This window comes from Sceloporus occidentalis, unplaced genomic scaffold, assembly GCF_023333645.1.
Source record: "Sceloporus occidentalis isolate IW3139 unplaced genomic scaffold, rSceOcc1.0.p SCAF_2, whole genome shotgun sequence".
In the NCBI taxonomy this organism is placed as follows: domain Eukaryota; kingdom Metazoa; phylum Chordata; class Lepidosauria; order Squamata; family Phrynosomatidae; genus Sceloporus; species Sceloporus occidentalis.
Genome location: NW_028316982.1, coordinates 125,704,605 through 125,732,559, shown reverse-complemented (window position 1 = coordinate 125,732,559; position 27,955 = coordinate 125,704,605). Strand labels below are relative to the sequence as shown.

The 27,955-nt window shown below is 42.3% G+C and overlaps 1 protein-coding gene across 1 annotated transcript; it reads right to left on the bottom strand.

Moving 5' to 3' along the window:
• Positions 1–27,955, bottom strand: TMEM72 (transmembrane protein 72). Its single transcript, XM_089510892.1, has 6 exons — positions 27,944–27,955; positions 18,148–18,222; positions 17,245–17,311; positions 15,871–15,942; positions 15,563–15,702; positions 1–1,674 (listed from the first exon to the last, which is right to left on the bottom strand). The coding sequence occupies exons 2-6, from the start codon at positions 18,176–18,178 to the stop codon at positions 1,274–1,276; spliced, it is 711 nt and encodes a 236-aa protein (XP_089367018.1). The 5' UTR covers positions 18,179–18,222; positions 27,944–27,955; the 3' UTR covers positions 1–1,273.

Here is a 27,955-nt window from a genome sequence, read left to right as displayed (position 1 = left end):
TATATGAATTATGGTGGTTTGTTTCTATATTTAAAAATAATAAAGTACAACTATCTAAACCTAAAAAAAAAAAAACTACCAATAAATACAGGTAACAAAATTAACAATGACAGTTAATAATACATCAACATACTCTAAAATCACAAGATAGTGATTCCCAATTTGCAGGGATGTAGGGTTGGTGGACATGACCAAGAAGGGAAGTGGCCTCTACCTGCACTGAGATCCCTCATTACCATCTAAACTGACAACAGAAGTAATATCTGAAAGAAAATGTAGGGCTGTGACTAACATTGTCACCTTTCTTCCACAGTATGATTTTTAACATCTTTTGCCTGATGAAGAAGCCAATGGAGCTTTGAAAGTTTTCATGATATAATTTGTGCATTTTGGTTGGCTAATAAAGGTATCACTCTTTTGTGGATTTTGGATTTTGTTGTATTTTGCTGCATGACAACATACCAACCCCTGAATATGTTTCCTGCAATCTGTGCGGAGTACCAATAGACACACAAAGTGAACTGCTAACAGATTTCATCCCTCTGCAGTCCCTATAACACCTATTTTCAAGCAGACATCTGCTCTGCAATATAGTCTCAGTGTTGTTCCTGAGACTGGGCACAGTGGTCTTTCACAATTGCTGTCAGCACTGTCCATTGCAATAACAGTAAATGAATAACTAAACAAGGAAGAAAAAGCAGACGAATTGCTTCATCAATAAGAAAAGTGTCATGAACTTCAGGAAGCAGGACATGGTTCTCTTGGAAATTTATCCCTGTTCACCAACAATAATGGGAATCTTTGGCCCTATCACTAGTCCAAAGTGGTAAGTTTTTTTCTGTGGAGATTATCACATGGGGTAAAAAGGCATCATTCCCATCCTCACCGCATTCGCACTTATTCTATCCTCCTCCTGTCAATGGCCCTGCCATTGTATTAACAGGAGTTTCTGTTAATACACAGTGACATGGCCATGCCACATCAGTGAGAGAAGTACAAGATAAGAGTGACAACATCAGATAATTTTATCACGATCACATGATAAGGACAACTGAAGGACAGGATAAGGACAGATGTCATCTGATAAACTTCACTCAATCATGCAATAAGAATGTGAGGGAGCCATCCTTTACCCCGTGTGATAATCTCCTGTGAGTAGAATCAGGATATCTGTGAGGCAGACACTGGAATCACAGGCAAGCACATAATTGTCATAATAACTGCAGGTACCAGAAAGAGTTTATTTTAGCTATTAACTGCTTTTGCTGGGGTATCACAGCTGGGAATTAAGGATGAGGGCTGTGTCAGATGTAATTTCATCAGCCAGTTTTTCTGGCTCTTCTGAATTTTCTCCAACAGACAGGATGATATTCACAACCTTCTCCTCTAATGGTGTTTGCCTCTTTGTAAACAATATAGTTGAAGAGTCTGTTGTGACAATCTCTTCCTTCTTGTAGCCTTTGAAGATGTTCTTCAAATCCTGAACTGCGAAGCTGTGTTTCCCTTTGCGTACCTCCCTGCAGAATGTATATGTTCGCCCAATGTCATCTGTATCTGCTGTCACCACAACTCCATCATAAGGATCACTACATTGCTCTTGTCCATTTTCTGTGGGTTTTTTCTTTTGCTTACTGAGCAAATAATAGACCAAACCCGTGACTACCAGCATTGTACCTGGAAAGGTGAGGAAGAGAAACAGAAACTTCTTTTAGATAATGAAAGGCTATAGTTCAAAATACAACTGCATGCAGGTATAATGTGTCTATTGCCATGTGTATAGAGCCCCTCCTCACCTGCCCTCTCCAACTATATCATGGTGGTGCATTGCCAGTAACTAAATCACTGCCACTGCCAGCCCAATTTGCCCCCTACTCCACCACATACTGGAGGCTCAGTTATGTACATTTCAGCTCATTAGGGAGTAAGAGGTTTTCTTTCCCAGACCACCAATGATTGCACAAAGGGAGCAGAACTCTTCTGTTTTTTGTGGGTTTTTCAGGCTATGTGGCCATGCTCTAGAAGAGTTTATTCCTGGCATTTCATTAGCATCTGTGTCTGGCATCTTCTGAAGATGGCAAAACGTCAGGAATAAACCCTTCTAGAACATGGCCACACAGCCCAAAAAAACCCACAAAAAAAAGTCTTCGTCTTCTATGTTTTCTACTTTTCCACCTTTACTATAAATATTTTTATTCATAGTGAATTTCATAACAATATGAAAAATAGGAGCATGATTCTTCTCTATCGCAAAATAAGGCATAGTTCATGATAGGAATAACAGATTATTTTCATCTTCTCAGGATTTTATCACTGAGAACAATTAATAAGTGCACAAACTTAGACATGTCTCTGCTATCTCGTGGTTTTCTTATGCTGCTCTTTTTGTTTTCAAGATTATGAAACAGAATCACATTTCCTCAGTCAATATTTTCTTCCTGTATTCATGCTGCCCTAAATTGCTTTGTACATGTTTCCACCAATACTATATACCAAATGTTACATTGCTATCACTATTGTTAATACTGCATTGAGTTTCAAACGTCTTGTGTTCACCTCATGTGCTGGCATCATGATAGCATTTTTTTCCTTGTAAAGTGGCATTACAATAATTAAATATGATTTAATTATTGTACACTACAATAATTAAAAATGGTTAGCAAAGCCAGAATATTCTAAATAATTTTAATCTAGATAAATAAATGTTTATTAACATTATCTTACATTCTTTTTGAAATTTTGAACTTGATTAAACTGAAAATAACCATTTTACCAACAAAACAAAATAATGAAACGATAAACCCTAAAGCATGAAAGAGATCCAACATCAGGGAAAGCAGACAACAAACTGCTGATAAAGGCTGAGGCCAACTTTACAAACAAACAAATACAAGGCTTTGCAGCAGCAAGGAACCAAGTCCAGTATCACAGAACCAATCCAATGTCCAATAGAGCAGAGGCAAAGGCAAGCCAATGATCCAGAATTCCAGCAAGTCAAGTCCAGGGTCAAGGGTTCCAGGACAATCCGTAATTCAGGAGGCAAGGTTTCAGACAACAAAGTCCAAGGGAGTCAGAGCAATACCAGGGAACACCAGGGAACACAGATAAGGTCTGACAAAAAAGCTCGGTGTCTTGCAGCTGTTTATACTGCTGCAATATATCCTAATCACAACTGTTTAGTGATTGCTGAGCATTTCTCATATAACCTCCTAGATCAATGGAGGCACACCCTTTCTGTCCTTCCCTGGCTGAAGGTAGGCTTGGGAGACATAGAGGTCCTGCTCCTCTATGTCTCCCAAGCCTGAAATCTCTGCTGGGGAAGGCTGGGCTACTGAGTCATAGGCTGTGCTGGAGCTGGCAGAACAGAGCTAGAGCCTGGATCTACTGACTCTGCTGGAGTTGGCATCACATAGCTAGGGCCTGGCTCAGCTTCCTCCTCTGAGTCCTCTGAGTCTTCAGCCTGGCTGCCCATGACAACCAAAGTATCTCAAAAAATAATCTTCCAGAACCATATTTTTCTTCCACCAAGGGCTATAAAGTACAGATTGTCTACTGAAATACACAATAAAAGGAGCATGTGGTGGCAGGGCAACTTCAAATATTCCAGGAGGAAACAGATTATTTGTATCCACTTCAGTCTAGTTTCAGGCAAAGACATGGTACTGAAACAGCCTTGATTGCCCTGAATGTCAGCATCCTCTGGATAAATGCCAGGTGGAATGCTACTCTGTTGACCTTCTTATGGTATACTCGACCTGTCACACTGGATGAGAGTAGGAGGTATTGTGTTATGGTGGTTCCACTCCTATCAGCAACCCCAGTCCCAGCGAGTGGCAGCAGAAGACTCCAGGTCAGCCCCTTAACCATTAAGATGTATGGTGCTACAGAGTTCCATCTTGTATCTCATATTGTTCAATATCAATGATCCTGCTGGTTCCCATCAGCATGTTGATAAGCCTCAGCAATACCTCTCCTTGTTGTTTGGAGCCGGCAGATGCTGATGTTGGATCAATACTGTCCTACTACTGTAATGAGCTGGCTTGGAACCAACAAACAGAATAAAATGTAGGCTCTGTGGATTGGTGGTTCTTGAGTCCAAGACCTTTGAGGTGGTAGGTCCATAGAACACCCTTAGTTCCAGTTTCTGGAAACTCAGGGGCCATTCAGATTACCTTTTACCCCAGGTCAGAACCCAGATTAACCACAGGAAGTTCATACTGTCCCCGATCCTTTCACAAGCGAAAACGAGGCTTTCACACCCATTCAGAGCCCTTTGGAGGTCCGGGAAGAGGAGGACCAGCCGGGTGCTCAGGCTTCTTCTTCCCTGCCTCCCTTTCCTCTCCCCCAAAGGACTCCAGGGAGCCCATTGAGGAGAGGAAAGGCCTGGGAAAGAGAGGTCTGGGCCCATACCGAGGCTGCATCCTCAGCCTGGCTTGTCCTCTGCGGCCACGGAGGACAAGCCAGGGCCTGGCACCCAGGCCTCTTCCTCCACGGATAGGACTAAGGTAAGCAGGGAGGGAGGGAGGAGGGAGGGAAGGAAGGAGGGGAGGGGAGGGACTTTTGTTCCCAATGACAGTGCGGGTACTTGCACACCACCATTGGGGACACTGAGCCTCAGATTATCCGACATTTTAGGCTATCCGACTATCAGTCGGACCATTTATGTTGGATAATCAAGACTCTACTGTACCTGGAAATGCTTCCCTGAACAATATAGACTTTAACTCAGTTTTAAAACTGGTTAGAGAAGTGATGAGCTGCACTCGTGGGGGAAGAAGGTTCCAGGAATGAGGGGCAGCAAATGAGAAGGGACGAATCCAGGACAGGGCAGTGGAAATCCTAGGCTGGGAAAGGAGACCCTGACTACCAGAATGGAGGGAACAATTAGAAATGTAAGGCAAGAGAAATTCAGATAGATAAGGTGGAGTGAACCCATGCAGGGCTTTAAATGTCAACAACAAAAGCTTATACTGAATGCGGAAGGGGAAGGGGAGCCAATGGAGGGAAGATAATAGAGGAGAAACATGGTCAAAGTACGTGCAGCTGAATGCTGGACAGAAATTAAAGGATGAAGGTGAGAGAGAGGAAGAACTGTCAGAAGAAGATTACAATAATCAAGTCGCAAAACCACTAGGGCATAGACCAGAGTCTTGGCAGCAGAGGCTGAAAGAAACTGACAGATTTTAGCAATGCTGTAAAGAAAGAATCTACAGGCCTTGACCGTGGCCTGGATCTGGGGGATAAATGACAGAGAAGAATCAAAGATGAAACCAAGACTGCGGGCTTCCTGAACCAGTTGAATAGAGATGTCGTCAACAGAAACAGAAAAGGAATATTGAAGGAAGGACTTTGGTGGAAAGACAAGACGCTCCATCTTGGACATGTTGAGCTTCAAGCACCGCTGCCGCATCCACTGAGAGATAGCAATCAGACAAGATGAAACTTGCTGTTCAAGTCCCAGCGAAAGGTCAAGAGTAGAAAGATACAGCTGAGTGTGATTGGTATACAGATGACAGGAAAAACCAAAAAAACTGATAAATTTACCTAGTGACAATTTGTATAGAGAAAACAAAAGGGGGCCCAAAATAGAGTCCTGAGGAACTCCAACAGATAAGGGAACAGAGGATGAAGTCTGACCACCCATGACCACTGCAAAACATCTGTCTAACAAATAAGATTTAAACCAGTCGAGAACAGAGTCTGAGGACCCGAGATTAGAAAGTATATCAAGTAGGTGACAGTGATCGACAGTGGATGTGGGGGACTCCTTTCTGAGGGATATAGGAACAGTGGGCCTGACAAGATGTCTCGGGAGGGGTGTTGTCTCCCTAGAGCAAAACTTTGTGACATGATGTGACAGTGAAGATGACAAGAGAAGTCTATTGACTGTTACCCCTTCCTTTTGGTCCATGTGGAAACCAATGACACTGAAAGGTACAGCCTTCAAAATATCACAAGTGATTATGAGGCTCTGGATAGGAAGCTAAAAGGGCTGGATGCACAGGTTGTTATAGAATCATAGGCGGGTTACACACCGCCATTAAAGTACGCGCGGAGCGTGTACTAGGGTTAGGGAGGTGCGGTGCTTCCGCACCTCCCTAACCCTAATACATGCTCTGCGCGTAAAAAATTATGGCGGCCATTCCAGACGGCTGCCGCCATGAAGACGTCACGGCCGCACTGCCTCTATACGGGGCGGCGTGGACGTGACGTCCTCGCTCCGCGCCAGGGCGCCTAGTGCACCCTTAGCACGGACCAGGAAGGAGCTCCGTTTCGGAGCTCCTTCCTGGTTTGCGTCGCTACTTTGCGTCACTGGGCGCAGCCTTCAGACGGCTGCGCCCAGTGAAGCAAGGGAGAAAGGGGGCCCCTTTCTTCTCCTCCCCGCCGCCGCGGGGTGTCTTTGGGGCTTGAAGCCCCAAGGACACCCCTTTTCAGGCTGCTGGGAAGTGGCATTTTGCCGCTTCCCCACAGCCTGAAAAGCGGCGGATCGGGGCCTCAGCAGCTGCTGTTCTAACAGCTGAGGCCCCGATACACCGGGGAAAGGGGCGGGTACAGCCTGCCCCAAATGGGCGGTCTGTAACCCACCATAGAATCATAGAATTGGAAGAGACTGCAAGGGCCATCCACTTTGATCACTCTGGGAAGGCGGTATATAAATAAAGTTTTTATTTTTATTTATTATTATTATCCAGTCCAACCCCCTGCCATGCAGGAAATCTAAATCAAAGCATCCCCAACAGATGGCCATCCTGCCTCTGTTTCAAGACCTCTAAGGAAGGAGACCTGTTCCACTGTTGAACAGCCCTTACTGTCAGGAAGTTCCTCCTAATGTTGATGTGGAATCTCTTTTCCTGTAGCTTCCTGTAGGTCCTAGTCTCTGGAGCAGCAGAAAACAAGTTAGCTCCCTCCTCAGTATGAATCCCTTCAAGTATTTAAACAGGGCTATCATAACTATCTCTTCTCCAGGCTAAACATCCCCAGCTTCCTAAGGCATTCCTCATAGGGCATGGTTTCAAGACCCTTCACCATTTCAGTTGCCCTTTTAAAATTGTGGTGCCCAGAACTGGACACAGTATTCCAGGTGGGGCCTGACCAGAGCAGAATAGAGTGGCTCTATTACTTCCCTTGATCTAGACATTATACTTCTATTGATGCAGCCTAAAATCACATTGGCCTTGTTAGATGCTGCATCGCACTGTTGATTTATGTTCAATTTGTGGTCTACTTGGACTCCCAGATCCCTTTCACACGTAGTCTCGTTCAGCCAGGTGTCACCCATCCTATATCTGTGCATTTCATTTTTTCTGCCCTAAGTGCAGTACTTTGCACTTCTCCATGTTGAAATTCATTTTGTTAGCTTTGGCCCAGCTTTCTTATCTATTAAGGTCATTTTGAATTTGATCCTGTCCTCTGGGGTATTAGCTACTCCTCCAAATTTGGTGTCATCTGCAAATTTGATAAGTATACCCCCAATTCTGTCATCCAAGTCATTGATAAAGATGTTGAATAGCACTGGGCCCAGGACAGAGCCTGTGGGACCCCACTGGTCACTTCTCGCCAGGATGATATGGGTGTTGAGCACCCTTTTCTCATGTCTTTTCCCAGTTGAAGGGCATATTCCAAGAAAGGAGAGGAAGTAGTGAAGTGAGTGTAGTGAACAACTGGCTCCACAGATGGTGTCACCAAGAACTATTTGGATTCTTTGACCATGGCCTGCAGTTTTAGGAAAGAGGACTTATGACAGGGGATGGGCTAAATCTCATACCAGTTGGCAGAAACATTTTTGCCAGTAGTCTCAAAAAATTGATCAGGATCAACATCTTCATCAATGACTTGATGAAGGAATAAAAGGCATGCTTATCAAATTTGCAAATGACACCAAATTAAGATGGGGTAGCTGATACCCCAGAGAACAGGATCAGAATTCAAAATGACCTTAACAGATTGGAGAGGTTGGCCAAGACTAACAAAATGAATTTCAATAGGGAGAAATGTAATGTACTATGTTAAAGGAAGGAAAAACAAAATGCACAGATATAGGATAGGTGACACCTAGCTTGACAACAGTACATGGGAAAGGATCTAGGAGTCTTACTAGACCACAAACAGAACATGTATCAACAATGTGATATGGCATTTTAAAAAACTAATGCAATTCTAGGCTGCATCAATAGGAGTATAATGTCTAGCTCGAGGGATGTAATAGTACTGATCTGCTTTGATCAGATGTCACATAGAATGTTGTATCCAGTTCGAGGAGCCACAACCCAAGAAGAATATTGACAAGCTAGAACATGTCCATAGAAAGATGATGAAAATGGCAAAAGGTCTGGAAGTCATGCCCTATGAAGAATGGCTTAGGGAACTGGGTATGTTTAGCCTGGAGAAGAGAAAATAAAATGTGACATGATAATCATGGTTAAATATTTGAAAGGATGTCATAGGAGTTTATCACATAGTAGGGAAGTAGCCAAATCCTGTGGACTTGGACTGTTTAATTTTAACTCTGTATGTTTTAAAATTTTATATTTGTAATTTTTATATTTTTATGATTTTAATTGTACAATTTTAACTGTTATGTTTATATATGTTTGCTGCCTTAGGTCCCATTTTGGGAGAAAGGTGGAGTAAAAATAAATAACTAAATAAATTCAGGGAAATCCCACAAAAGCAGGATTGTTTTCAGACCCATCGCGCTAATGGAGCATTAACCTGACATTAACAGAAAGTGGGCAAAATTGGCCACTTTTTATTTTTGGAAAAATCCCACAAGTAAAAAAGCAGCTGATTTTGCTCACTTTTCTGAATTGCTAACCAAGCAAAATGTCTTTACCAAGAGAAAAAAATCTGACTATGGGCCGGAACAGACAGCGCTGAAGGAGCGGTTTGAAGCCACCCCTTCTAAAGATGGATTGGGGCCACGGCAACTACATGTTGTGGTCCCAATCTGCCTTGAAGCTGGCCAAAAAAGGAAGAGCATAGATCTACCCCATTTTTAGCTTTTCCAGCCCCACTGAAGCCCAAAGTCAGCTTCATGGCGCTCTAGTGGCATGCGGTGTGTAAACACTGCACTGCTGGGGTGTCATGAAGCCACCCATGTATAAATGGCTGGGGCGCCTTCAGGTTGGCTTCCAGACATGAGGCGTCAAAATGCTGTGCCCTGAAACCACCCAGACAGTGGCGTAAAATAGTCATCTGTTCAACCCCATAATTAATAATGCTTTCAAGTGATTACTACAGCCAATGGAGACAGAGATCTCTTTTGAAAGTACAAAATGCTTGAGAAATTACTGAGAAGCCAAAACCAGAAGAAGGTCAGCCTACTTGAAAGAGATAGGATGCATGTCCTGCCCTGGTGGTGCAGTGGTTAATGCCTGTACTGCAGCCATTCACTCAAAACCACAAGGTTGCGAGTTCAAGACCAGCAAAAGGGCCCAAGCTTGACTCAGGCTTGCATCCTTCCAAGGTCGCTAAAATGAGTACCCAGACTGTTGGGGGCAAATTAGCTTACTTGCTAATTAGCTTACTTGCTGTTCACCGCTATGATCTTTGGAATAGCGGTATATAAATAAAACAAATTATTATTATTATTATTATTATTATATAATTTCTTGGAGAGTACTCAGATATTTTTGTCACAGGCTCTACTACAGTCAAAGAAATATGAGATAAACTTCACAGAACTTTTTGGATACACTTCTGTAAAATTCCAGACAATTTGGGTTAGATAATAATAATAATAATAATAATAATAATAATAATTTATATTCTGCCTTTTCCCAAGGGAATCAAGCTGAATTACAGAACAGATATAACAATAAAATCTTGGCCTGGTACATACTGGCCCTGGTGGCACAGTGGTTAAATGCCTGTACTGCAGCCATTCACTCGAAACCACAAGGTTGCGAGTTCGAGACCAGCAAAAGGGTCCAAGCTCGACTCAGGCTTGCATCCTTCCGAGGTTGCTAAAATGAGTACCCAGACTGTTGGGGGCAAATTAGCTTACTTGCTAATTAGCTTACTTGCTGTTCACCGCTATGATCTTTGGAATAGCGGTATATAAATAAAACAAATTATTAATTAATTATTATTATTTAAGATGCCCTTGTCATGTGCTAGGGTTGCCTCGGGGTGGTGCTTCCACACGCCCCTCAACCCTAGCACGTGATGAGGGTGTCAAAATGGCGGCGCCCTGTAGACACGGGCACCGCCATTGTTATGCAAGCACCGTGTAGCATCTGCATGGCACCATGCAGCACTTGCGTAACGAGTGCACCAGTGGTGCACTGTGGCACACTCATTACACAGTCACCATGGCATAGAAAGAACCCACAAGTAGTCTGGACGCAGGCCATGTAGGGCTTTGAAGGTTATAACCTTGTACTGTGCCCAGAAACTAATTGACAGCCAATGAAGAGATTTCAAAACAGGTCTTATATGATCAGTTCCAGATGTACCTGCGACCAACCTGGCTGCCATATTTTGCACCAATTGAAGTTTCCAAAGTTGGCCCATGTAGAGAGCGTTGCAGAAGTCAAGTTGAGAGGTTACCAGCGCATGTACCACTCTTTCTAGATTGCTTGGATCCAGGAAGGGTTGCAGCTGGCCTATCACCCGAAATTGATAACAGGCACTCCTGACCGTCATGTCTATCTGAGCTGTCAGCTGAAGGGATGAGTCCAAGAGTATCCCCAATCTGTGAACACAGTCCTTCAGGGGAAATGTGACCCCATTCAGAACTGGTTGACATGTTTTCATTCTTGGGTTAGGGGCCCCTATAGCAAGTCCAGATTCAGTTTGAGTCTGTTTTCCTTCATCCAGTCCATTACCACCTTAAGACATTCATTCAGAGGAGAGATGCCATCCTTAGTCACTGCAACAGTCTGAGACATAAAGAAACATATCTGGGTGTCATCAGTGTACTAATAATACCCTACCACATGTCTTTGGATGATCTGACCCAGCGGCTTCATGTAAATGTTGAAAAGCATGGGAGCTCTCTTTTAGAAGAGAAACTGTCTCCCAGCATCACCATCTGGAACCTGCCTGAGAGACAGGAACGAAACCACTGCAATGCAGTGCCCCCGATTCCCAACTCTCCTATGCGTTCCAGAAGGATACAATGGTCAATGGTATCGAAGGCTGCTGAGAGGTCCAAGAGCACCAAGAGGGTCACACTTTCCCTCTCGATGCCCAGACGGAGATCATTGATTAAGGTGACCACGGCAGTCTCAACTCCATATCCTGTCCTAAACTGAAATGGATCTTATAAGGCTTGATTCTAAGAAAGACTGCAAAGCACATATTGTCATATCAACCATAATTTTTGATGAGCTGCATTTAAATGGTTTTCAATTTAATGATTAGCAAAACATTCAATTTTTGACTGGAACTTTGTGAGATAGGTTTATTTCCTTTATCTCTGTGCCCAGGTTTACATGCTATTAATTTTAATTTTAAGAATGTCTTTCATGCCTCAGAAGGGAATGTGTTGCCTCCAGGCTCCCTCATATTCCTAATTCCAAGTGAATCAAATTAGTGAATCCAAAGTGAACCCAAAAAGCCAATCAGAGTTTCACTGCTATAATTGTTATAAAATGGTCACATTGCAAAAAAAAAACCCTGCACCCTTCCTATAAAGGTGCAGGTCAATAGTAGCTCTCCAAGTACAAGACAAAGGCACCATGGCTCAACTGATTTTAGCAACATTACTCACAGATCACAGACATGAGGAAGTAATTTCCTTTTAAGAGAAAAGTTTCTGGCAGTTGATGCTTACAAAGAGAAATCAAATTTCTTGATTATGAATTCTGGCTGTACCAGTTACAACACATTTTCTGATGCTTTCTTGGATGAAATTGACAAAAACGTTAAAGGAAAGATCCAGGTTGCTAATGGGGAATATATACAAATTCTTGTATCAGAAAGCAGTACTCTAAATTGCAAATTACCTAATGAAAATGCCCAGAATGCAGCAGATAAATATGTTGCTTATTCCTGCAACAAGCTGAGTGTGTCTGCTTTAGATAAAAAAAGGATTTTAAATTATCTTTAGAGAAGGGCAGTGCACAATTACTAAAAATGATGTTTGTTAGCTCAGGCATTTGAAAATAATTGTGTATATTAACTAAGCCTTTCAGCACAATAAGCATATATGACTCATGCAGAGGTGGATGGAAACAGCCTTTATATATGGCATAGAATCTTGGGCATCAAAATCCAAAGGTGATTCTTCAACTATAGAAGCAGAATTTTGACACGGTGTCAAGGTAAACCCATAAGACAATGAGAGCACTAACAATTGTGTAACTTCTGTTGATCCTCATTTCAGTCAAGGACACACAATAACAAAAGGGGTCTCAGGGACGTAACCAGGATTTTAGGAAGGGGGGGGTCCAGACTAAGTGCCACCATTATAATGGGGCTTGGGCACGGCGGCGCAGCAGCACGCACCATTCATTTTTGTAATGGAAGGGGGGGGTCTGGACCCAAAGAAACCCCCCCCTGGCTACGTCCCTGGGGGTCTGATGATGTGCCATTTCTTAGCAGAAATTGATACATTTTAATTTTTGTGAATTATTTTTCAAAAATATTTTTGTGAATTATTTTTCTAAAAGAGAAGAGTCAAGCTTAGGATATGATGCTAAAGAACACTGCAATGGTGAACACGAAATTCAAAAGGACACCAAAGGTTATTCAAAGGGATTGTGGTGGCGAGTACCTCTCAAATTGCACATAAGCTTTCTTGGAACAGCATGGCTTTTGCACAGGAGATGTATCAGTCATACTCCTGAACACAATTGGAATTGCTGATAAGGGAGCTGAGATCACTTCTGGAGATAACCAGTCTTCCCAGCAGACTGTGGGGTGATGCTCTCATGACTGCAACATATCTCCACAATAGATCGCTAGACACAGGCACCACACAAACATCATTTCAGATGTAGCATGGTAGAATGCCTTGTTATCCCGGAACCAGGCCTCCAGTTACCCCTCATATTTCATATTAATTTTATATTAAAAAGGAATCTAGGGAGTGGCCTAGGCATGACCCTGCTGTGGATACCTGATCATCACACACACATGGAAAAACCAGTTAGAGCTAGAAGGCATCCACCATGATGGGATTCCCTGAGGCTCCCACATAATCTCTTTTGTCTACAGAGGGCAGTGAGAGGATCATGGCCAGAAGTAATTGCTTGAAACTACCCAAGACAAGGCAAATCCCTTTTGTCTAATGCATTTACAGCAATCACCCAACCATCTCCTTCTAGTTTGAACTATTCTTCCCTCCCTGGGAAACCTTTTACCAGTACTCCTAATTCTTTCAAGCCTTGGTTTCTGCCCTCAAGAGACAATTCGGGTTATACAGTGCTCCCTTCCCTTACACGGGATCTGTTCCAGACCTCCCCACACACATATAAGGGGAAAATCACATATGTGCGTGTAATAGGGCACGTGCACCGTGTAGGGTTGCCATAATTGTCCACTAAAACCTGGGACAAAATGTAGGAGAAAATCTAGACCAAACTGTAGGACAACTGCAGGACAAAACTCAGCCCCAAATGTAGGACATTTAAGGTCCTTCATTTTTCTTAAATGTCCTACATTTTGGGCTGAGTTTTGTCCTGCAATTGTCCTACAGTTTGGTCTAGATTTTCTCCTACATTTTGTCCCAGGTTTTAGTGGACAATTATGGCAACTCTACCGGGTGCACGCAGCACAGCATTAATTAGATTGTCCTGTGGCTTCAGGTCATGCTGAAAGCCATGGAAGTGAAGCCTGCGTATGGTGTGGGCTCACTGTATATACAGCCAGCAAAACAGCTAGGCTTTGGTCTAGTTTGCAAAGCAGGAAAGCATTCTATCAGTTTGACTTGACTAGGCACCGCAATATGCTGCCTAACCCCCCTTGCTGCAGTGGCTATTGAGTCTCCACCGTTACGGACCTTATGCAATAGGAATCAAGATCCATGTGGTAAGTATCACCATTAGCAAGGCCTCAAATCTGTTCACCTCTCCCACCATTGCTTCCCTAACTTTTTTTTGTGTGTGAGTGTATGCAATATGTGTGCATGTTGTGATTATCCCTCTTAATAAAAATACAAAACCTATTTTGGCTGATACTGAGGTGGAGTGGAAGCAGTTCCTTGTCTATGTGGTCCAGTTCTTTGCGGGTGGTGTATATTCTCTCCCGTAACAGAGCCTGTTCCAGCCTGTTATACTATAATTACCCTAACACTATATTAATTGCGGTAGTCCTCTCCAGACCCCAGCAATTAGGGTAACAGCCTGATATGCAGCACATTAGAGCCTTTGGGAGCACTGCATACACACTCACACACACACACACACACACACACACACACACACACACTCAAAGAAAGATGATACCAGTTAGATGCCAGAGCACAATAGACTAGAGAAAAGGGTATAGAGTTCTATTTCCTGAATGAAATGCAGTTGATAAAGAGAGGGAAAGTGCTTGATTTTCCAGAGGAATAAGAGGTTATATTAATGGAAAGAGGCAAGAAAGCAAAGTGGAAAGCAAAGACTAATTGCTCAAAAGTTTCTCACAGAAATTTGGACTTGATTTTAAATAGGCATTTGCACCTGTTGTCAAACACATAAGACTCCTCCTTGGCATGGCTGCTTCCAAACAGATGGATGTCATACACTTTGATATGAAACTGCTTTTCTACATGGAATAATAACAGATGAGTTATACATGCAGTGCCTACCCCCCACCCCCACCCCTCCGGCTTTGTAGACCAGAAACTGCCGCATCTTTTTTGTGAACTCAACAAGAAAACTTTTTGTACTTAAACAGACTGCCAGAGCCTGGAATGAGAAACTAGATGAAGTAAATATGCTTTAAGCAAGGAGAAGCAGACCAATGCCTATATACCAGATGGTCATTCAAGCTATACTTTGACTTTTGTTGATGATTTGTTTTTAGCCACTGGGTAGAATTAATCGCTTAGGGGCTCAGTTCTACAATTGGCTGTGAGAGGATGATGACTAGAATGTTTCTTTGCTGTGTGCCATCTGCTGCATCATTTACCACCAAATGAAGTCCTGGAGAGGCTCAGAAATATACCCAGTACTAGAATAGAACATGAAGTCACATGGTGGGGCACAAGAGTGAGGGCTTATTGATGTGCCTGAATATCTGAATAGTAAAAAGAAACAAGGAACAGATCACTGGAATTGTATAGTTCAAAGATATGGCATGAGGAGTCAGTTCTGTCACTGTGGGAGAGAAATAGCATTTTGACCCACTTCAAACAGCCAAGATAACCTTGATAACAGGATTCCTGGATTGAATGTTGTGGTGATGGTGATGGTGATGGTGATGCTGCTGCAGTGACTGAATGCCAGGTTTATGAATGGGAAAACAACAGCAAAATAGTTCTGATGTACTTTGAAATAGTTTTAAACTGCTGCACATGGTGAGTCTGTGCCCATTTGTTGGGCAGTGAAATTTTTCAAAGAGGGATTTCAGCACACAGACAGCAGAGGACTATGTGCATTCTCTTGAGAATGACCCTCCATGCCCCTCTTACCTGGAATAGTAACATGCCAGACAATCACAGGGTGCAAGAAGCAGGCTAATGAAAGCAGCACATATGCCAGGAACTTCTGGTAGGCTCCACGACGTCTGGCTTGCTTCCAGCAAATGTACTTCATCGATCCTATTTTGGGGCTGTAGTGAAAGTTGTAGATTGATACTAGAAGTGGTTACAACAAATTGTGTAGTGCTTCCTCTTCAACCACCCACCCAACTTTAAGGTGAATTCACTATCAGAATTCAATACTATGTTCAATCTGAAAATGTTTTCATGAAAGGAGTGGGGTGGCAACTGGAACTCACATGGAACTGATGGCCAAGAGCAGACTGACAAAGTATGCTGCTTCACACACCAGAACAGCTATTCCTGAAATACTGAAGAATGAAAACTCATTAAGAGATGAGAAATAGGTAGCAAAAACAATTCCCACAGCTCTAATAAACAGAACTGGAAGAGAGCATCAGTATCTATGGAGAATTTATTGCCATTACTGCCACCACAACTGAATGATTTACTGAGTGTGAACAGTGTTCTAGACTCTGTAGAAGCATAATACAAGGAGAATTTGCTGTCTCCACTGGTCTCACAAGACAGAGCAGCATGGGAGCAATCAAGTGCAATAGCAAAAATTGAGAAGGAAATCAGGACAATATTAGTTTTACAAAATTTTACAAAGCATGTAAGAAAATCCCCATTTCAATAGCTTTTTCTGAGTGCAGATTATTGACTCCAATCTGCCTAAGATGCACTATGGGCAAGGGCACAAGATTCCGTACGAAAGGGTATGCTCAGAACACATATGAGTTCATACCTGGACTCTTGATAGTATGTCTGTAACATCAGGCAGACATCACAGCAATATGAGGTGGGCTGAGCTGGGAAGGGGCTGAGTTGAGGCAGGAGCAGCAGCAGCAGAATCCTCTCAGTGTGGAGGGACCAGAAACTCCTGTTCATAGCCTTTGATAGCCATGGGTCAGCTTGAGGTGCTAAAATTAATTCTCTGCTTTCCTGGATTCTTGCTAGTCTTAGTAGTAGCATTCAGGTCACTCAGCGGTGGTTTGACATTGCCTTTTTCTGATTATAAACTACAGCTCCTGCTATTCGTGGGTGGTCTCACTTCCAAGAATTAACCAGGTCTGACCCTGTTTAAAGGATCCCAGTTTCCCGCTTCTCTTTCTTGTCAGCCACATGTTGTTTGTTACAATTTTCAAACTGATTTCAAAGCCACCACAAGTGAGTATTTTCACTCAAGTTGTGCAGCAAGATACAGAGATCCCCTCTTTCAGTGGATTTTAGATTCTTCTCTATCTTTTTCCATCTCTCTACTGTTAAACTATACTGGCTCTCTCAGATCAATGCATACTATAAATATGATGTTAAGGATGAAACATAGGTGTAGGAAAATTGTGAGTAATTTGCATAATATATTTAGATAACATATGGATGTTTATAATATGTAAATTAAGATGCCGAGATTTGGAAACTGGAATATGGCAACTACATGTTTGTGTAAATTCAGGCCCAAGGCTATAAAAGTATCAACCAGCAAAACATGAATTGATATGTGTGTGGTATGTGTACGTGCATGCATGCATGCACATCTGCATGTATGCACCTAATAGTCAAGGAAGTTCCAAATTCATTCTTCTTTCTCTAAATCTAACAGGTATACTTACAGCAGGTAGACAGCCAGGCTCCTAAACTGCCCCTGCAGAAGCGTTTCTGTGCCCACAACAATGAGTACTGAAACAAGAAATAAATCTGAATAAATGTTTATTTAGTGGAAGCTAGAGCAGCACCTTCCAAGTGTCAAAAATTACTTTAAATTATTGATTAACATAGCATGGCAATCCTTTGTGCTTACCCTTGTTTCCAGCACTTTTTTACCAGATAGACCATAAAAATTCATGATTGAGATGGAAGAGTCAGTGGATACAGTTATTCACGTGTGAAGAAAATGTTATAAATGTGCTCAGAGGTACTCTACTCAAAAGTCCTTCACCTTTGATTCATTAACTGATATTTGTAGCCAACAATTTATTGCTGCACTTTCAATGAATCTAGCTAAAATAAGTAAATCATACTATCCCTTAACATTGCTCTTTATTAACCTTTTATTTAAAAAGGAATTTGAACAATAAATGACTAGTATACCTATTGTCAAGGGTGAAAGGTGACAGAAATAAGAGATCTCTGAAACAGTTAATTGAACAGTTAGTAAAATGAAATCCCATGTTTTAAGACTGCCTTTCCAACCCTGAGGGCTTAAACATATTGGATTCCTTCAGTTCCTGAGTATCAGTATATTATTTGTAGTCCATTTGAGGGGAGGAAACAGATATTGGGAAGGCAACTTTAAAGCAGAAATAACATTTTTGAAGGTACCAATAACAAAATGTGCCCATAGGAATTAATGGTGACAATTTCCTTTCTTTGTAAATCCCACATTCTATTTCAAAGCTATCATTTTAAGTGTCTCATTAGCTAACAATCATTTAACCAATTCAGTATTTCAATTATTAGTATTAGTGGCAATTAATTAATCTCATAGTTTCTAACAGTTAACGTTATAGAATTACCTTTCAAGCCTTTACATTTCAAGTTCTGCATTGACTGTGTAACTATGACATTGTAAGAGGATCTGTCAGAGTTTGCTAAAAAAAAAAAGAGATCTCTATCATATTAAAGTTTTGGGAAGTTTGAATTGTTCATGGCTATATTTAACATCTCCGTATGTGAAACCATCATGCAGGGAGAGAGAAGGGGTTGTTGTGTGTGTGCAACTGAGAGAGAGCAAATCAAGTTAATGAATAGCACTAATGCAGTAATGAATAGCCCTAGCAATACTGTAACACTGTAATACCCAAAAATCTGCAGAGGAGAAAGCGAGGGATTAGGCATTGTAATGAGCTTTGCCAGCACGCACGTGACTCAGAATGAAAGTATTAGCTCTTCCAATATGCTTGGGTTGTGATGTCTGGAACATTCCATTCTTCTCCCTGTTCCGTTCAAGATTTAATCCCTTCAGAAAGACTGTTCTCAGCTGTTTGTACAATGAAACATTACCACATGCTTTGCAACTATAGTACCTACCAATTAAGATAATTCATTCCACTCATAATCAGCAATAAAAATAAACAGAGGCTAATCATGGAATCATAGAACTGTGAGCCAATGTGACAAAGTGGTTTAAGTGTGGGGCTATGACTCTGGAGAGCAGAATTCACATCCTGGTTTGGCCTTGGAAACCCGCTGGGTGACCTTGAGCAAGTCACATTCTCTCACCCTCAGAGGATAGCAATGGAAAAAAAACCTCAGAAGAAATTTTCCAAGAAAACACCATGATAATTTTGCCTTAGGGTTGCCATATGTTGGAAATAACTTGAACAACTTTCTACTGCTCCAGAAAGTAGGACCTGGAGTAATGGATTCATACTACAGGAAAAGGGATTCCACCTCAACATTAGGAAGAATGTCCTGACAGCAAGAGCAGTTTGACTATGGAACACACTCCCTTGGAGTGTGGTGGAGTCTCCTTCTGTGGAGGTTGTTAAACAGAGCCTAGATGGCCATCTGTTAGGAGTGCTTTGATTCCGTGTTTCTGTATGGCAATGGTTTGGCCTGGATGGCCCGTGAGGTCTTTTCCAACTCCATAATTCTATGAAGGCAAACAACACACACACACACACACACTCATAGAATCATAGAGTTGGAAGAGACCTCAAGGGCCATCTAGTTCAATCCCTTGCCATACAGGAATGCACAAAGCACTCCCAACAGACTAAGCCTCTATTTAAAAACCTTCAAAGAAGGAGACTCCACAACATTCTAAAGCAGAATTTTCCACAGTTGAATAGCTCTTGCTGTCAGGAAGTTCTTCCTAATGATGAGATGGAATCTCTTTCCTGTAATTTGAATCCATTGCCCCAAATCCTGATCTCTGGAGCTGCAGAAAACAAATTTGCGCCATCCTCAATATGACATTTTTTCAAGTATTTAAACAGGGCTATCATATCATCTCTTAACCTTCTCTTCTCCTAACTAAACAGAGCCAACTCCCTCTCCCCATAGGGCATAGTTTCTAGATCCTCCACCATTTTGGTCTCCCACCTCCTGGACACACTCGAGCTTCTCAACATCCTCTTTGAATTGTGGTGCCCAAAATTGGATACGGTATTCCAGGTGAGGCCTGACCAACGCAGAATAGAGAGGTACTATTACTTCCCTCGATCTATTCTAGACACTATACTTCTGTTGATGCAGTCTAGAATCGAATTGGCTTTTTTAACTGATGCATCACACTGTTGACTCATATTCAGCTTGTGGACTAGGACTCCTCAATCCCTTTCACATGTATTGTTGTCAAGCCAGGTATCACCCATCCTATATCTATGTATTTCATTTTTAAGTGTAGTAACCTAGATTTCTCGCTATTGAAATTCATTTTGTTAGATTTGGCCCAATTTTCTAATCTACTAAGGTCATTTTGAATTTTAATCCTGTCCTCTGGGGTATTCGTTATGCTTCCTAATTTGGTGTAATCTGCAAATTCCTTTATCCAAGTCAATGATGAAAATGTTGAATAGCACTGGGCTCAGGACCACTGGTCGCTTCTCTCCAAGATGAAGAGGAGCCACTGCTGAGCACTCTGTAGACAAAATTCTAATTAGGGGAATTTTTAATTAGCTCAAACTCGAGAGGGAACCGGCTACAAGGACCCAGCAGAATCACTTCTTATTTGTATACTGACAGACTGGGGAATTCTAAGAAATGAAGCAGAGACAGGCTTCTCTAATTAAAGTTTTATATTTATTAAAGGGGGGGGGAATCACATACAGTTTACTAGCACACACACTCATTCAAGTCTCAGGTAAATCAGGGATTAGCTTGGGTTAGATTCGAGGCAGTACTAACAGAGATACTTATTCTAGAGTAACAAACAAACAAGCCTCATTTATATACCGCTTCATACCGCCTAAGCAGTGTCTAAGCGGTTTACAACTGTAAGCTAATTACCCCCAACAATCTGGTTACTAATTTTAGCGACCTCGGAAGGATGCAAGCCTGAGTCGAGCTTGAGCCCTTTTTCTGGTCTCAAACTCGCAACCTTATGGTTTTGAGTGAATGGCTGCAGTACAGGCATTTAACCACTGCGCCACCAGGGGTCCTTCCGGAGTAGGCTTGCTTCTGGAGTCCAACAGGAATATGATGGGGATGGCATGAAACTCAGTCATGGAGTGAATGACCAGTCCAGAACTAATTGAGAGAGCAGAGTGACAGAGTGTCCCCCTGCCTCCAACTAGCACACTGAAGGGAGATTCCCAGGGGTTTTTAAGGGCGAAAACTAGCCCTTGGCAAAAGGTGCTTAATTGCTTTGGACAAAGGTGTCTGATTGCTTGGGTGAGACAATCCGGTTTGTCATTAATCAAGGGAGATGGGAAAGAGTTAAGCTGATAGCTGACTCATCAAGTGAGAGATCTTAAGACAATCATTGCACCTTCCTCTGATTATGGAGGTGATGGTGAATCCATTTGCAACTCCCAAACTACCTTCCTGCCTTGGGATGGGATTTTCCAGGTGGCCTTGACATGACCTGCCTGTCATTGCCCAGGTGGTACTGGGGTCATTTACAGGGTACATCTGGGGTCATGTGGAATTTCACACGCACCAAAATTTTAGAAAAATGCAGTCTTGGTAACAACTCTTTGAGTTCGGTCAGTCAACCAATTACAAATCCACCTGACAGTAGTTTTTAAGGTGTTGTTTACTTGGATGTACACACTCCTGGAAGAAGTGATTCCTTTTTTCCTAGGAATCTGACATTTAGTGTTACTGAAAGGTCATCAGTCTTTCAAAAACATGCTATCTCCAAATATGAGATATCAAAATATGAGGACCCCCAAATGTAGTGCAGGGTATGCAGGGTTGCATAACATTCTGCCCCCCCCCCCCCCCCGACACTCATGTGACCACGCAATTGCATTTTTGGCCTTGGCATAAGTGCATACGTGCCTCACTCAGGCAAAAATGAAACCGAAGCTGTAGTTTAAGAAGGCTGGAGGTTTAAGAGACTGTCTTGGCAAAAGAGATATGGCTTCTGAAAAAGGAAGCTGTCCTCTGAATTGCATTGGCCTTTTTAGCTGCTGCGTCGCACTGTTGACTCATGTTCAACTTGTGGTCTACTTGGACTCCCAGATCCCTTTCACATGTAGTTCCCTTCAGCCAGGTGTCGCCCATCCTATATCTGTTCATTTCATTTTTCCGCCCAAACCTTACATTTCTCCGTGCTGAATTTCATTTTGTTAACTTTGGCCCACCTTTCTAGTCTATTCAGGTCATCTTGAATTTTGATCCTGTCCTCTGGGGTATTAGCTACTCCCCCTAGTTTGGTGTCATCTGCAAATTTGATAAGTATGTCCCCAATTTTGTCCTCCAAGTCATTGATAAAGATGTTGAATAGCACTGGGCCCAGGACAGAGCCCCAATTTTCAATAACTGTTCCTTTAGTTCTAAGTGTCTGAGGAGTTTGAGCAGCAACTCCAGTCCTCAACCTAAAAATACCAGAGTCACAGAGCTATACAACTGTGGGGAAAGAGCCATTTCACGATTGGTCCAAATGGGAATGTTGTAGTTGAAATCACAGCCCTGTTTAATGAATATACTACAGAAAGCAGTTGAAAGCCATTTAAAGTGATGGGGGGGGAGGCATTCAATGTACATGCACATGGACTCTTTTCCAGTATAAACTAGTGGTGTCCCATTTTCCCATTCAGTGTCACATGAGCTTCAGCCAAGGCTGTTCTTCTGGGTATTAGGCAAGGATGATGGGCTTCTAATGCATGGCTTTTGCAAATGAAGCCCAAATTTTCTGTGTGCTGGCAGCCCTCCAAACTGATAGCTTTCTTACTGGGACCAGATATTGTGGTCCAATGATCTCAAGAGTACAATATGCCACCAGATGCAGTTTGCAATCCTAAGGGGGGAACAGGGTGTATGAGGAGTGCAACATCTGCTGTGACAGTGGCAATAAAAAGCAGCAATTGGTTTGTGAGGTATATATGTGGTATTTAAAAGAACCCACCAAGCTTCCAGAGCATTTTTTTTCTTTTTAAGATCAGATTTTATTAATTTCCAAATTTCCTTGGGGATGTTCCCCTCACGAGTATGTCAAATTAAATCTCTAATTGTCATTAAACTGATTGTTTGAATTTAAGTGCCTGCTAGGGCCAGTGAGACAGTTTGCTGCAGTGACTGCATTTTACATGATAGCAGAAGGGAGTTTTTCTCCATTAGCACTTCCCAATTTATCAGTAGTGATCTGATGGAATGCTGATTGTCAGACTGATTACTGAGCAACTGTCTTATAGGATCTAATTGTTGGAGTTTCTGCTTTGTGTGGGGGGCCCATGGTTGTTATAGAGGGCCAGTTCGATGAGTTCCCAAGACTTGGAATCGGCATTGCTCTGTGGTGGTTTCCCTATGATTTTGAGGGCTCCAAAGAGGTCTGTAACTGTCCTTAATTTTTGAAAGTGAGATTTGATTGGGCCTGATGCCATCTTTGTCTGTGAAATAAGACCGCTGGAAAGAAGCATCTTAAACTCATCATTGCCAAAGTCATATATACCTCTCGCTTGCACGTACTGTACTTTTCTGGCCAAAATTATTAGTAGCTTTTTCCAGGCTATGAAAACCTCCACACAATTGTAGTCATTTTGTTCAGGGGACCTAATTGGTCTGCAATGGCTTTGGTCTCTGTCACAGGCCAGGTGATCCTTTCTGCAATGTCCTGCCTCTCAGTCAGGGTCCAGGCAACTGTCTTGCTTCAAAGGGGGTACAGTGGTGCAGGTTTTTCTTCCCAAATGGTGTTTTAAGGGGCATCTTTGGGTCACATCCAAAGGTAAGGGCTCATTTTGAGTGTGCACTAGGAACAAGGGAAAAATTTCAGGGACTATCTTGGGGCAGACCATGGAAATTAGGGCTTCCTTGTCCTCAGCCACTGTACTGATTGAGCTACTTTTCTTATTACAAGCCTCATGACTGACTTGCACATGATGTGATTTTACCTGGCTAGCCAGGTACTGAGCAGCACCTGCCCTTTTATATAGTCCTCCTTTAGTTCTGTTAATATAATTTGTAGCACCTGTCCCCATTCTTTAAATTTAGAGCAGGATTACTGCACTACTGATGAGAATGCTAATTTATTGGCAAGTAGGGCATTATTCTGAGGCCTCAACCAGTCCAATTCTTTGACCTGTTTTTTTGGCCATGCTATGGAGTTCCTGGATGGTGCTCCAGGAATCACTTAGTTCCATCCAAAATCCTCAAGCTGCCATGACATCTTAGGAGGAATCGAAAATCCATCTCTTCTTGCATTGAGTGCAAAATTTGTAACACAGGGTTTCAAATGGGTCTGGATAAAATAAAAAGATGATGGTAGCAATACACTGAAGAGCTATATAAAAGACAGGAAAGAATGAATTACACACGGAAAGAAGAATCATAAAAAGATGAATCCCAAATTTTGGAAAGTGGAATGAAAACTGCACTCAGAGCAATTGAGAAGAATAAATCACCAGAAACAGATGACATACCAGTAGAACTGCTGCAGTCTACAGAGTCAAATTTGACTTTATTTCTAACTAAAACCTGCCAGCAAATATGGAAAACAAAACAGGGGCCCACAGAATAGTATACATTTCTAGGGAGATTCCTACCATACATGGAGTAAGAAATTCCAAAGGTGCCAGCTGGGTTCAGGAAAAGAAGAGTCAGCAGGGATCATATTGCAAACATATTCTGTATACTCATGTATAAGTCTAGAAATTTTAGTTAAAAAATCAACTCAAAAAAACTTGGGTTGACTTATCCATTGGTACTGTATGTTCATTCCTATTTAAAAATGAACCATCGCTTTCTCTGAGTAGAGTGGTGAAAGATGAGAGCTTAGACAGTCCCAGGAGAATCTAAAAGAAGCGCCAACCTCCTCTACTGTCTCCACTGTGGTGCCACATTTAACCTTTTTGAATGTCTAGATGAATAATTGGTGGTATTAGAGAGTAGAGGGGATTGATGATTCTCTTTGATTCTCCCAGGACTAAGCTCCAGCCTTTCACCACTCTATTCAAAGAAGGGGATGGTTCCTTTTTTTGATAAGAGTTAACACTGTACCTTAACTCTTGCCTTTACATCGTGTTTGACATGTATGCATTGTCAGCCTGCCTGCACCTGGTCACCTCTGCCACACATCACACAAACACCATTTACCACAGTTCCTGCTTCATTCATCACAAAAAGTGAGCACAACAGTCATGCCTGTTGAAATTTTGTTAGTTCTTTGGCACTGTTTTTCTTTGCCTCATCCTTTACATCCTTTTTCACATGCTCTTAAATTTTACCCTCAACTTATTGCCTGAGACATGGCAGGATTTAAAATAAACAAGCAAAAAAGCAGCATATTGACAAACAACTTCTCAAAAGCAGAGGAGAAATCTTTGTTAGAAAAAGAGTTAAAAATAATACAGAAAACAAAATATCTGGGGATTACCATCACAAATCAAAATTCAGATCTGTTGGAAAATAACTATATTAAAGCATGGAATAGAATTCAGGAAGATCTGAAAAAGTGGAAGGCATTGCAACTTTCATTAATGGGAAGGGTAGCTCTGGTTCAAATGTATGTACTGCCTAAGATGATGTTTTTCTTCCAAACTGTTCCCATCATTACATCTGATAAACTCTTCAAGAAATGGACAAAAGACATAAGAGAATTCATCTGGCTAGGCAAAAAGCCAGAATAAAAACATCCATTTTGCAGGACAGTAAAAGAAAAGGAGGACTCGGCCTACTGAATTTGCAAATTTATCATAATGCATGTGCCTTCACGTGGCTAAAGGAATGGATTAATTTGAAAAATGAGAAACTGCTTGAACTGGAAGGTGTGAATTTGGATAAAGGTTGGCAGGCATTTCTATGCTATGGAGAAGAGGTGGAGCTAAAAGATTTCAACAAACATGTATTTAGAAGACCTCTACTAAAAATATGGTATAAATATATGAGTTCATTTTATTTGAAAATTCCAAGTTGGACTTCCTCCCAGGAAGCCTTCCATAAAACTCGAGGAACATCAAAAGGCAAATGGATCACATATAAAGATATATTATACAAAATGAAAGGAGTTGAACTAAAAACTTTGGGAATGCATCAGAAGGAAGAAATAGAGATACAGTGGCTACCATTCTGCCAGTTAACAGAAAGATTCAAAAAAGATATGAAACAGATGGGAAATGAAAGAGAAACAAAAGATATAGAAAAAAAATTATCTAAGGGCAAAAAACATATGGTATCAAGAATCTATAAGATTCTAATAAATATCGAACTAAATGAAGAATCGATAAAGGACTGTATGATAAAATGGATGAAGGATATAGGGGAACAAATACCCCTCAATACCTGGGAGAAAGTTTTGAAAAAAAATTGAAATTTACTAGAAGTGGAGATGTGGGGAAAGAGATGCCAATTACTTTCATATGTGGTGGACATGCAAGAATGCAAATGAGTTTTTGAAAGCAATACACACACAAATTCAGTATACCTTTCAACTAAACTTCGAAAGAAATCCTAAATTATCTTTATTAAATATCACAGAACAATTGGAAGTAGGGTTGCCATAACCCGGCTGCAACCGGGTTTTTCCCGGTCACGGCACGGGTGCAGCCAAAAACCGGGAAAAGCCCGGTTGCAGCGGGGTTGCTAGGCAACCCTCGGGGCCTAGCTGCCCTCCTCCTCCTCCACCGCGCATGGCCGCGCAGAGGAAAAGGAGGGCAGAGAGGCCTGGGGCGGAGGAGGCTGCAGGGAGGCGGCGCCTCTTGGGCGCAGCCGCGCCAACCTCCCCGCCTCCCTGCAGCCTCCTCGACTCCTTCTTGGTCTCCGCGGGGGCCAAGAAGGAGGCGAAGCCCGGGCCATCGCCGGCGCTCTCCCCGCCTCCTTCCTGGTCTCTGCGGGGGCCAAGAAGGAGGCGAAGCCCCAGCCATCACCGGCGCTCTCCTCGCCTCCTTCCTGGTCCCTGCGGGGGCCAGGAAGGAGGCGAAGCCCCGACGATGGCCGGCGCTCTCCTCGCCTCCTTCCTGGTCTCCGCGGGGGCCAAGAAGGAGGCGAAGCCCCAGCCATCGCCGGCGCTCTCCTGGCCTCCTTCCTGGTCCCTGCAGGGGCCAGGAACGAGGCGAGGCCCCGATCCTGGCCTCCGATCGCGGCGAGGCCCGGGGCCCAGGCGGGGAAGGAAAGCCTCCTTAAGTGGAGGCTTTCCCTCGCCGCTTGGCCTCTGCTCCCCGCCGCGATCGCGAGGGAAAATGAAGGACAAAAATTTCAAATGTAGGACACATTTTTGTGTGTCCTACATTTGAAAAATTTATCCTACATTTTTCCTGGTTTGGAGGTCCGGCACTATGGCAACCCTAATTGGAAGGAAAACTGAACCAAGACCAAATAGGGGTTATTGTTGGGATATAGAGTCACAAGGAAAATGTACAATGTGGGTTTTAATAGTAACCAGGCATTAAAGGTTTACTGTGAGCCATAATGATTAGGCATTTAAAAAGGAAGTGATATCAAAAGGATAGTCAACAAGTGCTGTAAAGTACTGTAAAATGCTGCCATTCTGAAAAGTCACTCAGGAGGGTGGCTGGATCCTTTGTGACCCCAGAGGAAGAGGCAAAGCCTAGTAGGCCTCACAGAGCCTTTGCTAGAGTACTGACGAGCATTTTACCTCAGAGTGGGTTGTTACTAGTGCGGATGGTGATGATGTTGATGTATATATTGTTTTACACAGTGGAACGTCTAAGAATAAAAGCCTCATCTGAGAGATGATTACAGTGTCTCTTTGCTCATTAAGAAAGGGAGAGGTGTTTCTCCAGCTCACAAGCTGCTGACTACAGTCACGAAGGTGGAAAATATGGTGCCAAACGTTGATGTGTTGCCTCACGTGCTGCGCAACATCAAAAGCATTTTAACAGTTATGCTATACATGATCACAACAGCCCATTTAATCTTAGCAAAGTACTGGAAAGGAGGAAACCCCTACATGTTAGAAGACTGGATAAATGATTTGATGATAATGGATAAATTAACAAGGATGATCAATGATAAATCGGAGCAACAATTTCAAAGGAAACGGGGGAAAATTTAACAAAGTCTGGGCCTCAGCCTAAAAAGGGCAAAGAGCCCCATATAATCATGTATAATGATTAGCAATATTAGTAGGAAGGTATATAAGATTGAGATAAAAGTTAGAGATATACATGAAACAATGATGTACTTATATTGTACAAACAAGAATATATAAATTTCTAAAAGAGAAAAAAATATGTAAATAACAAATACATAAGTAACAAA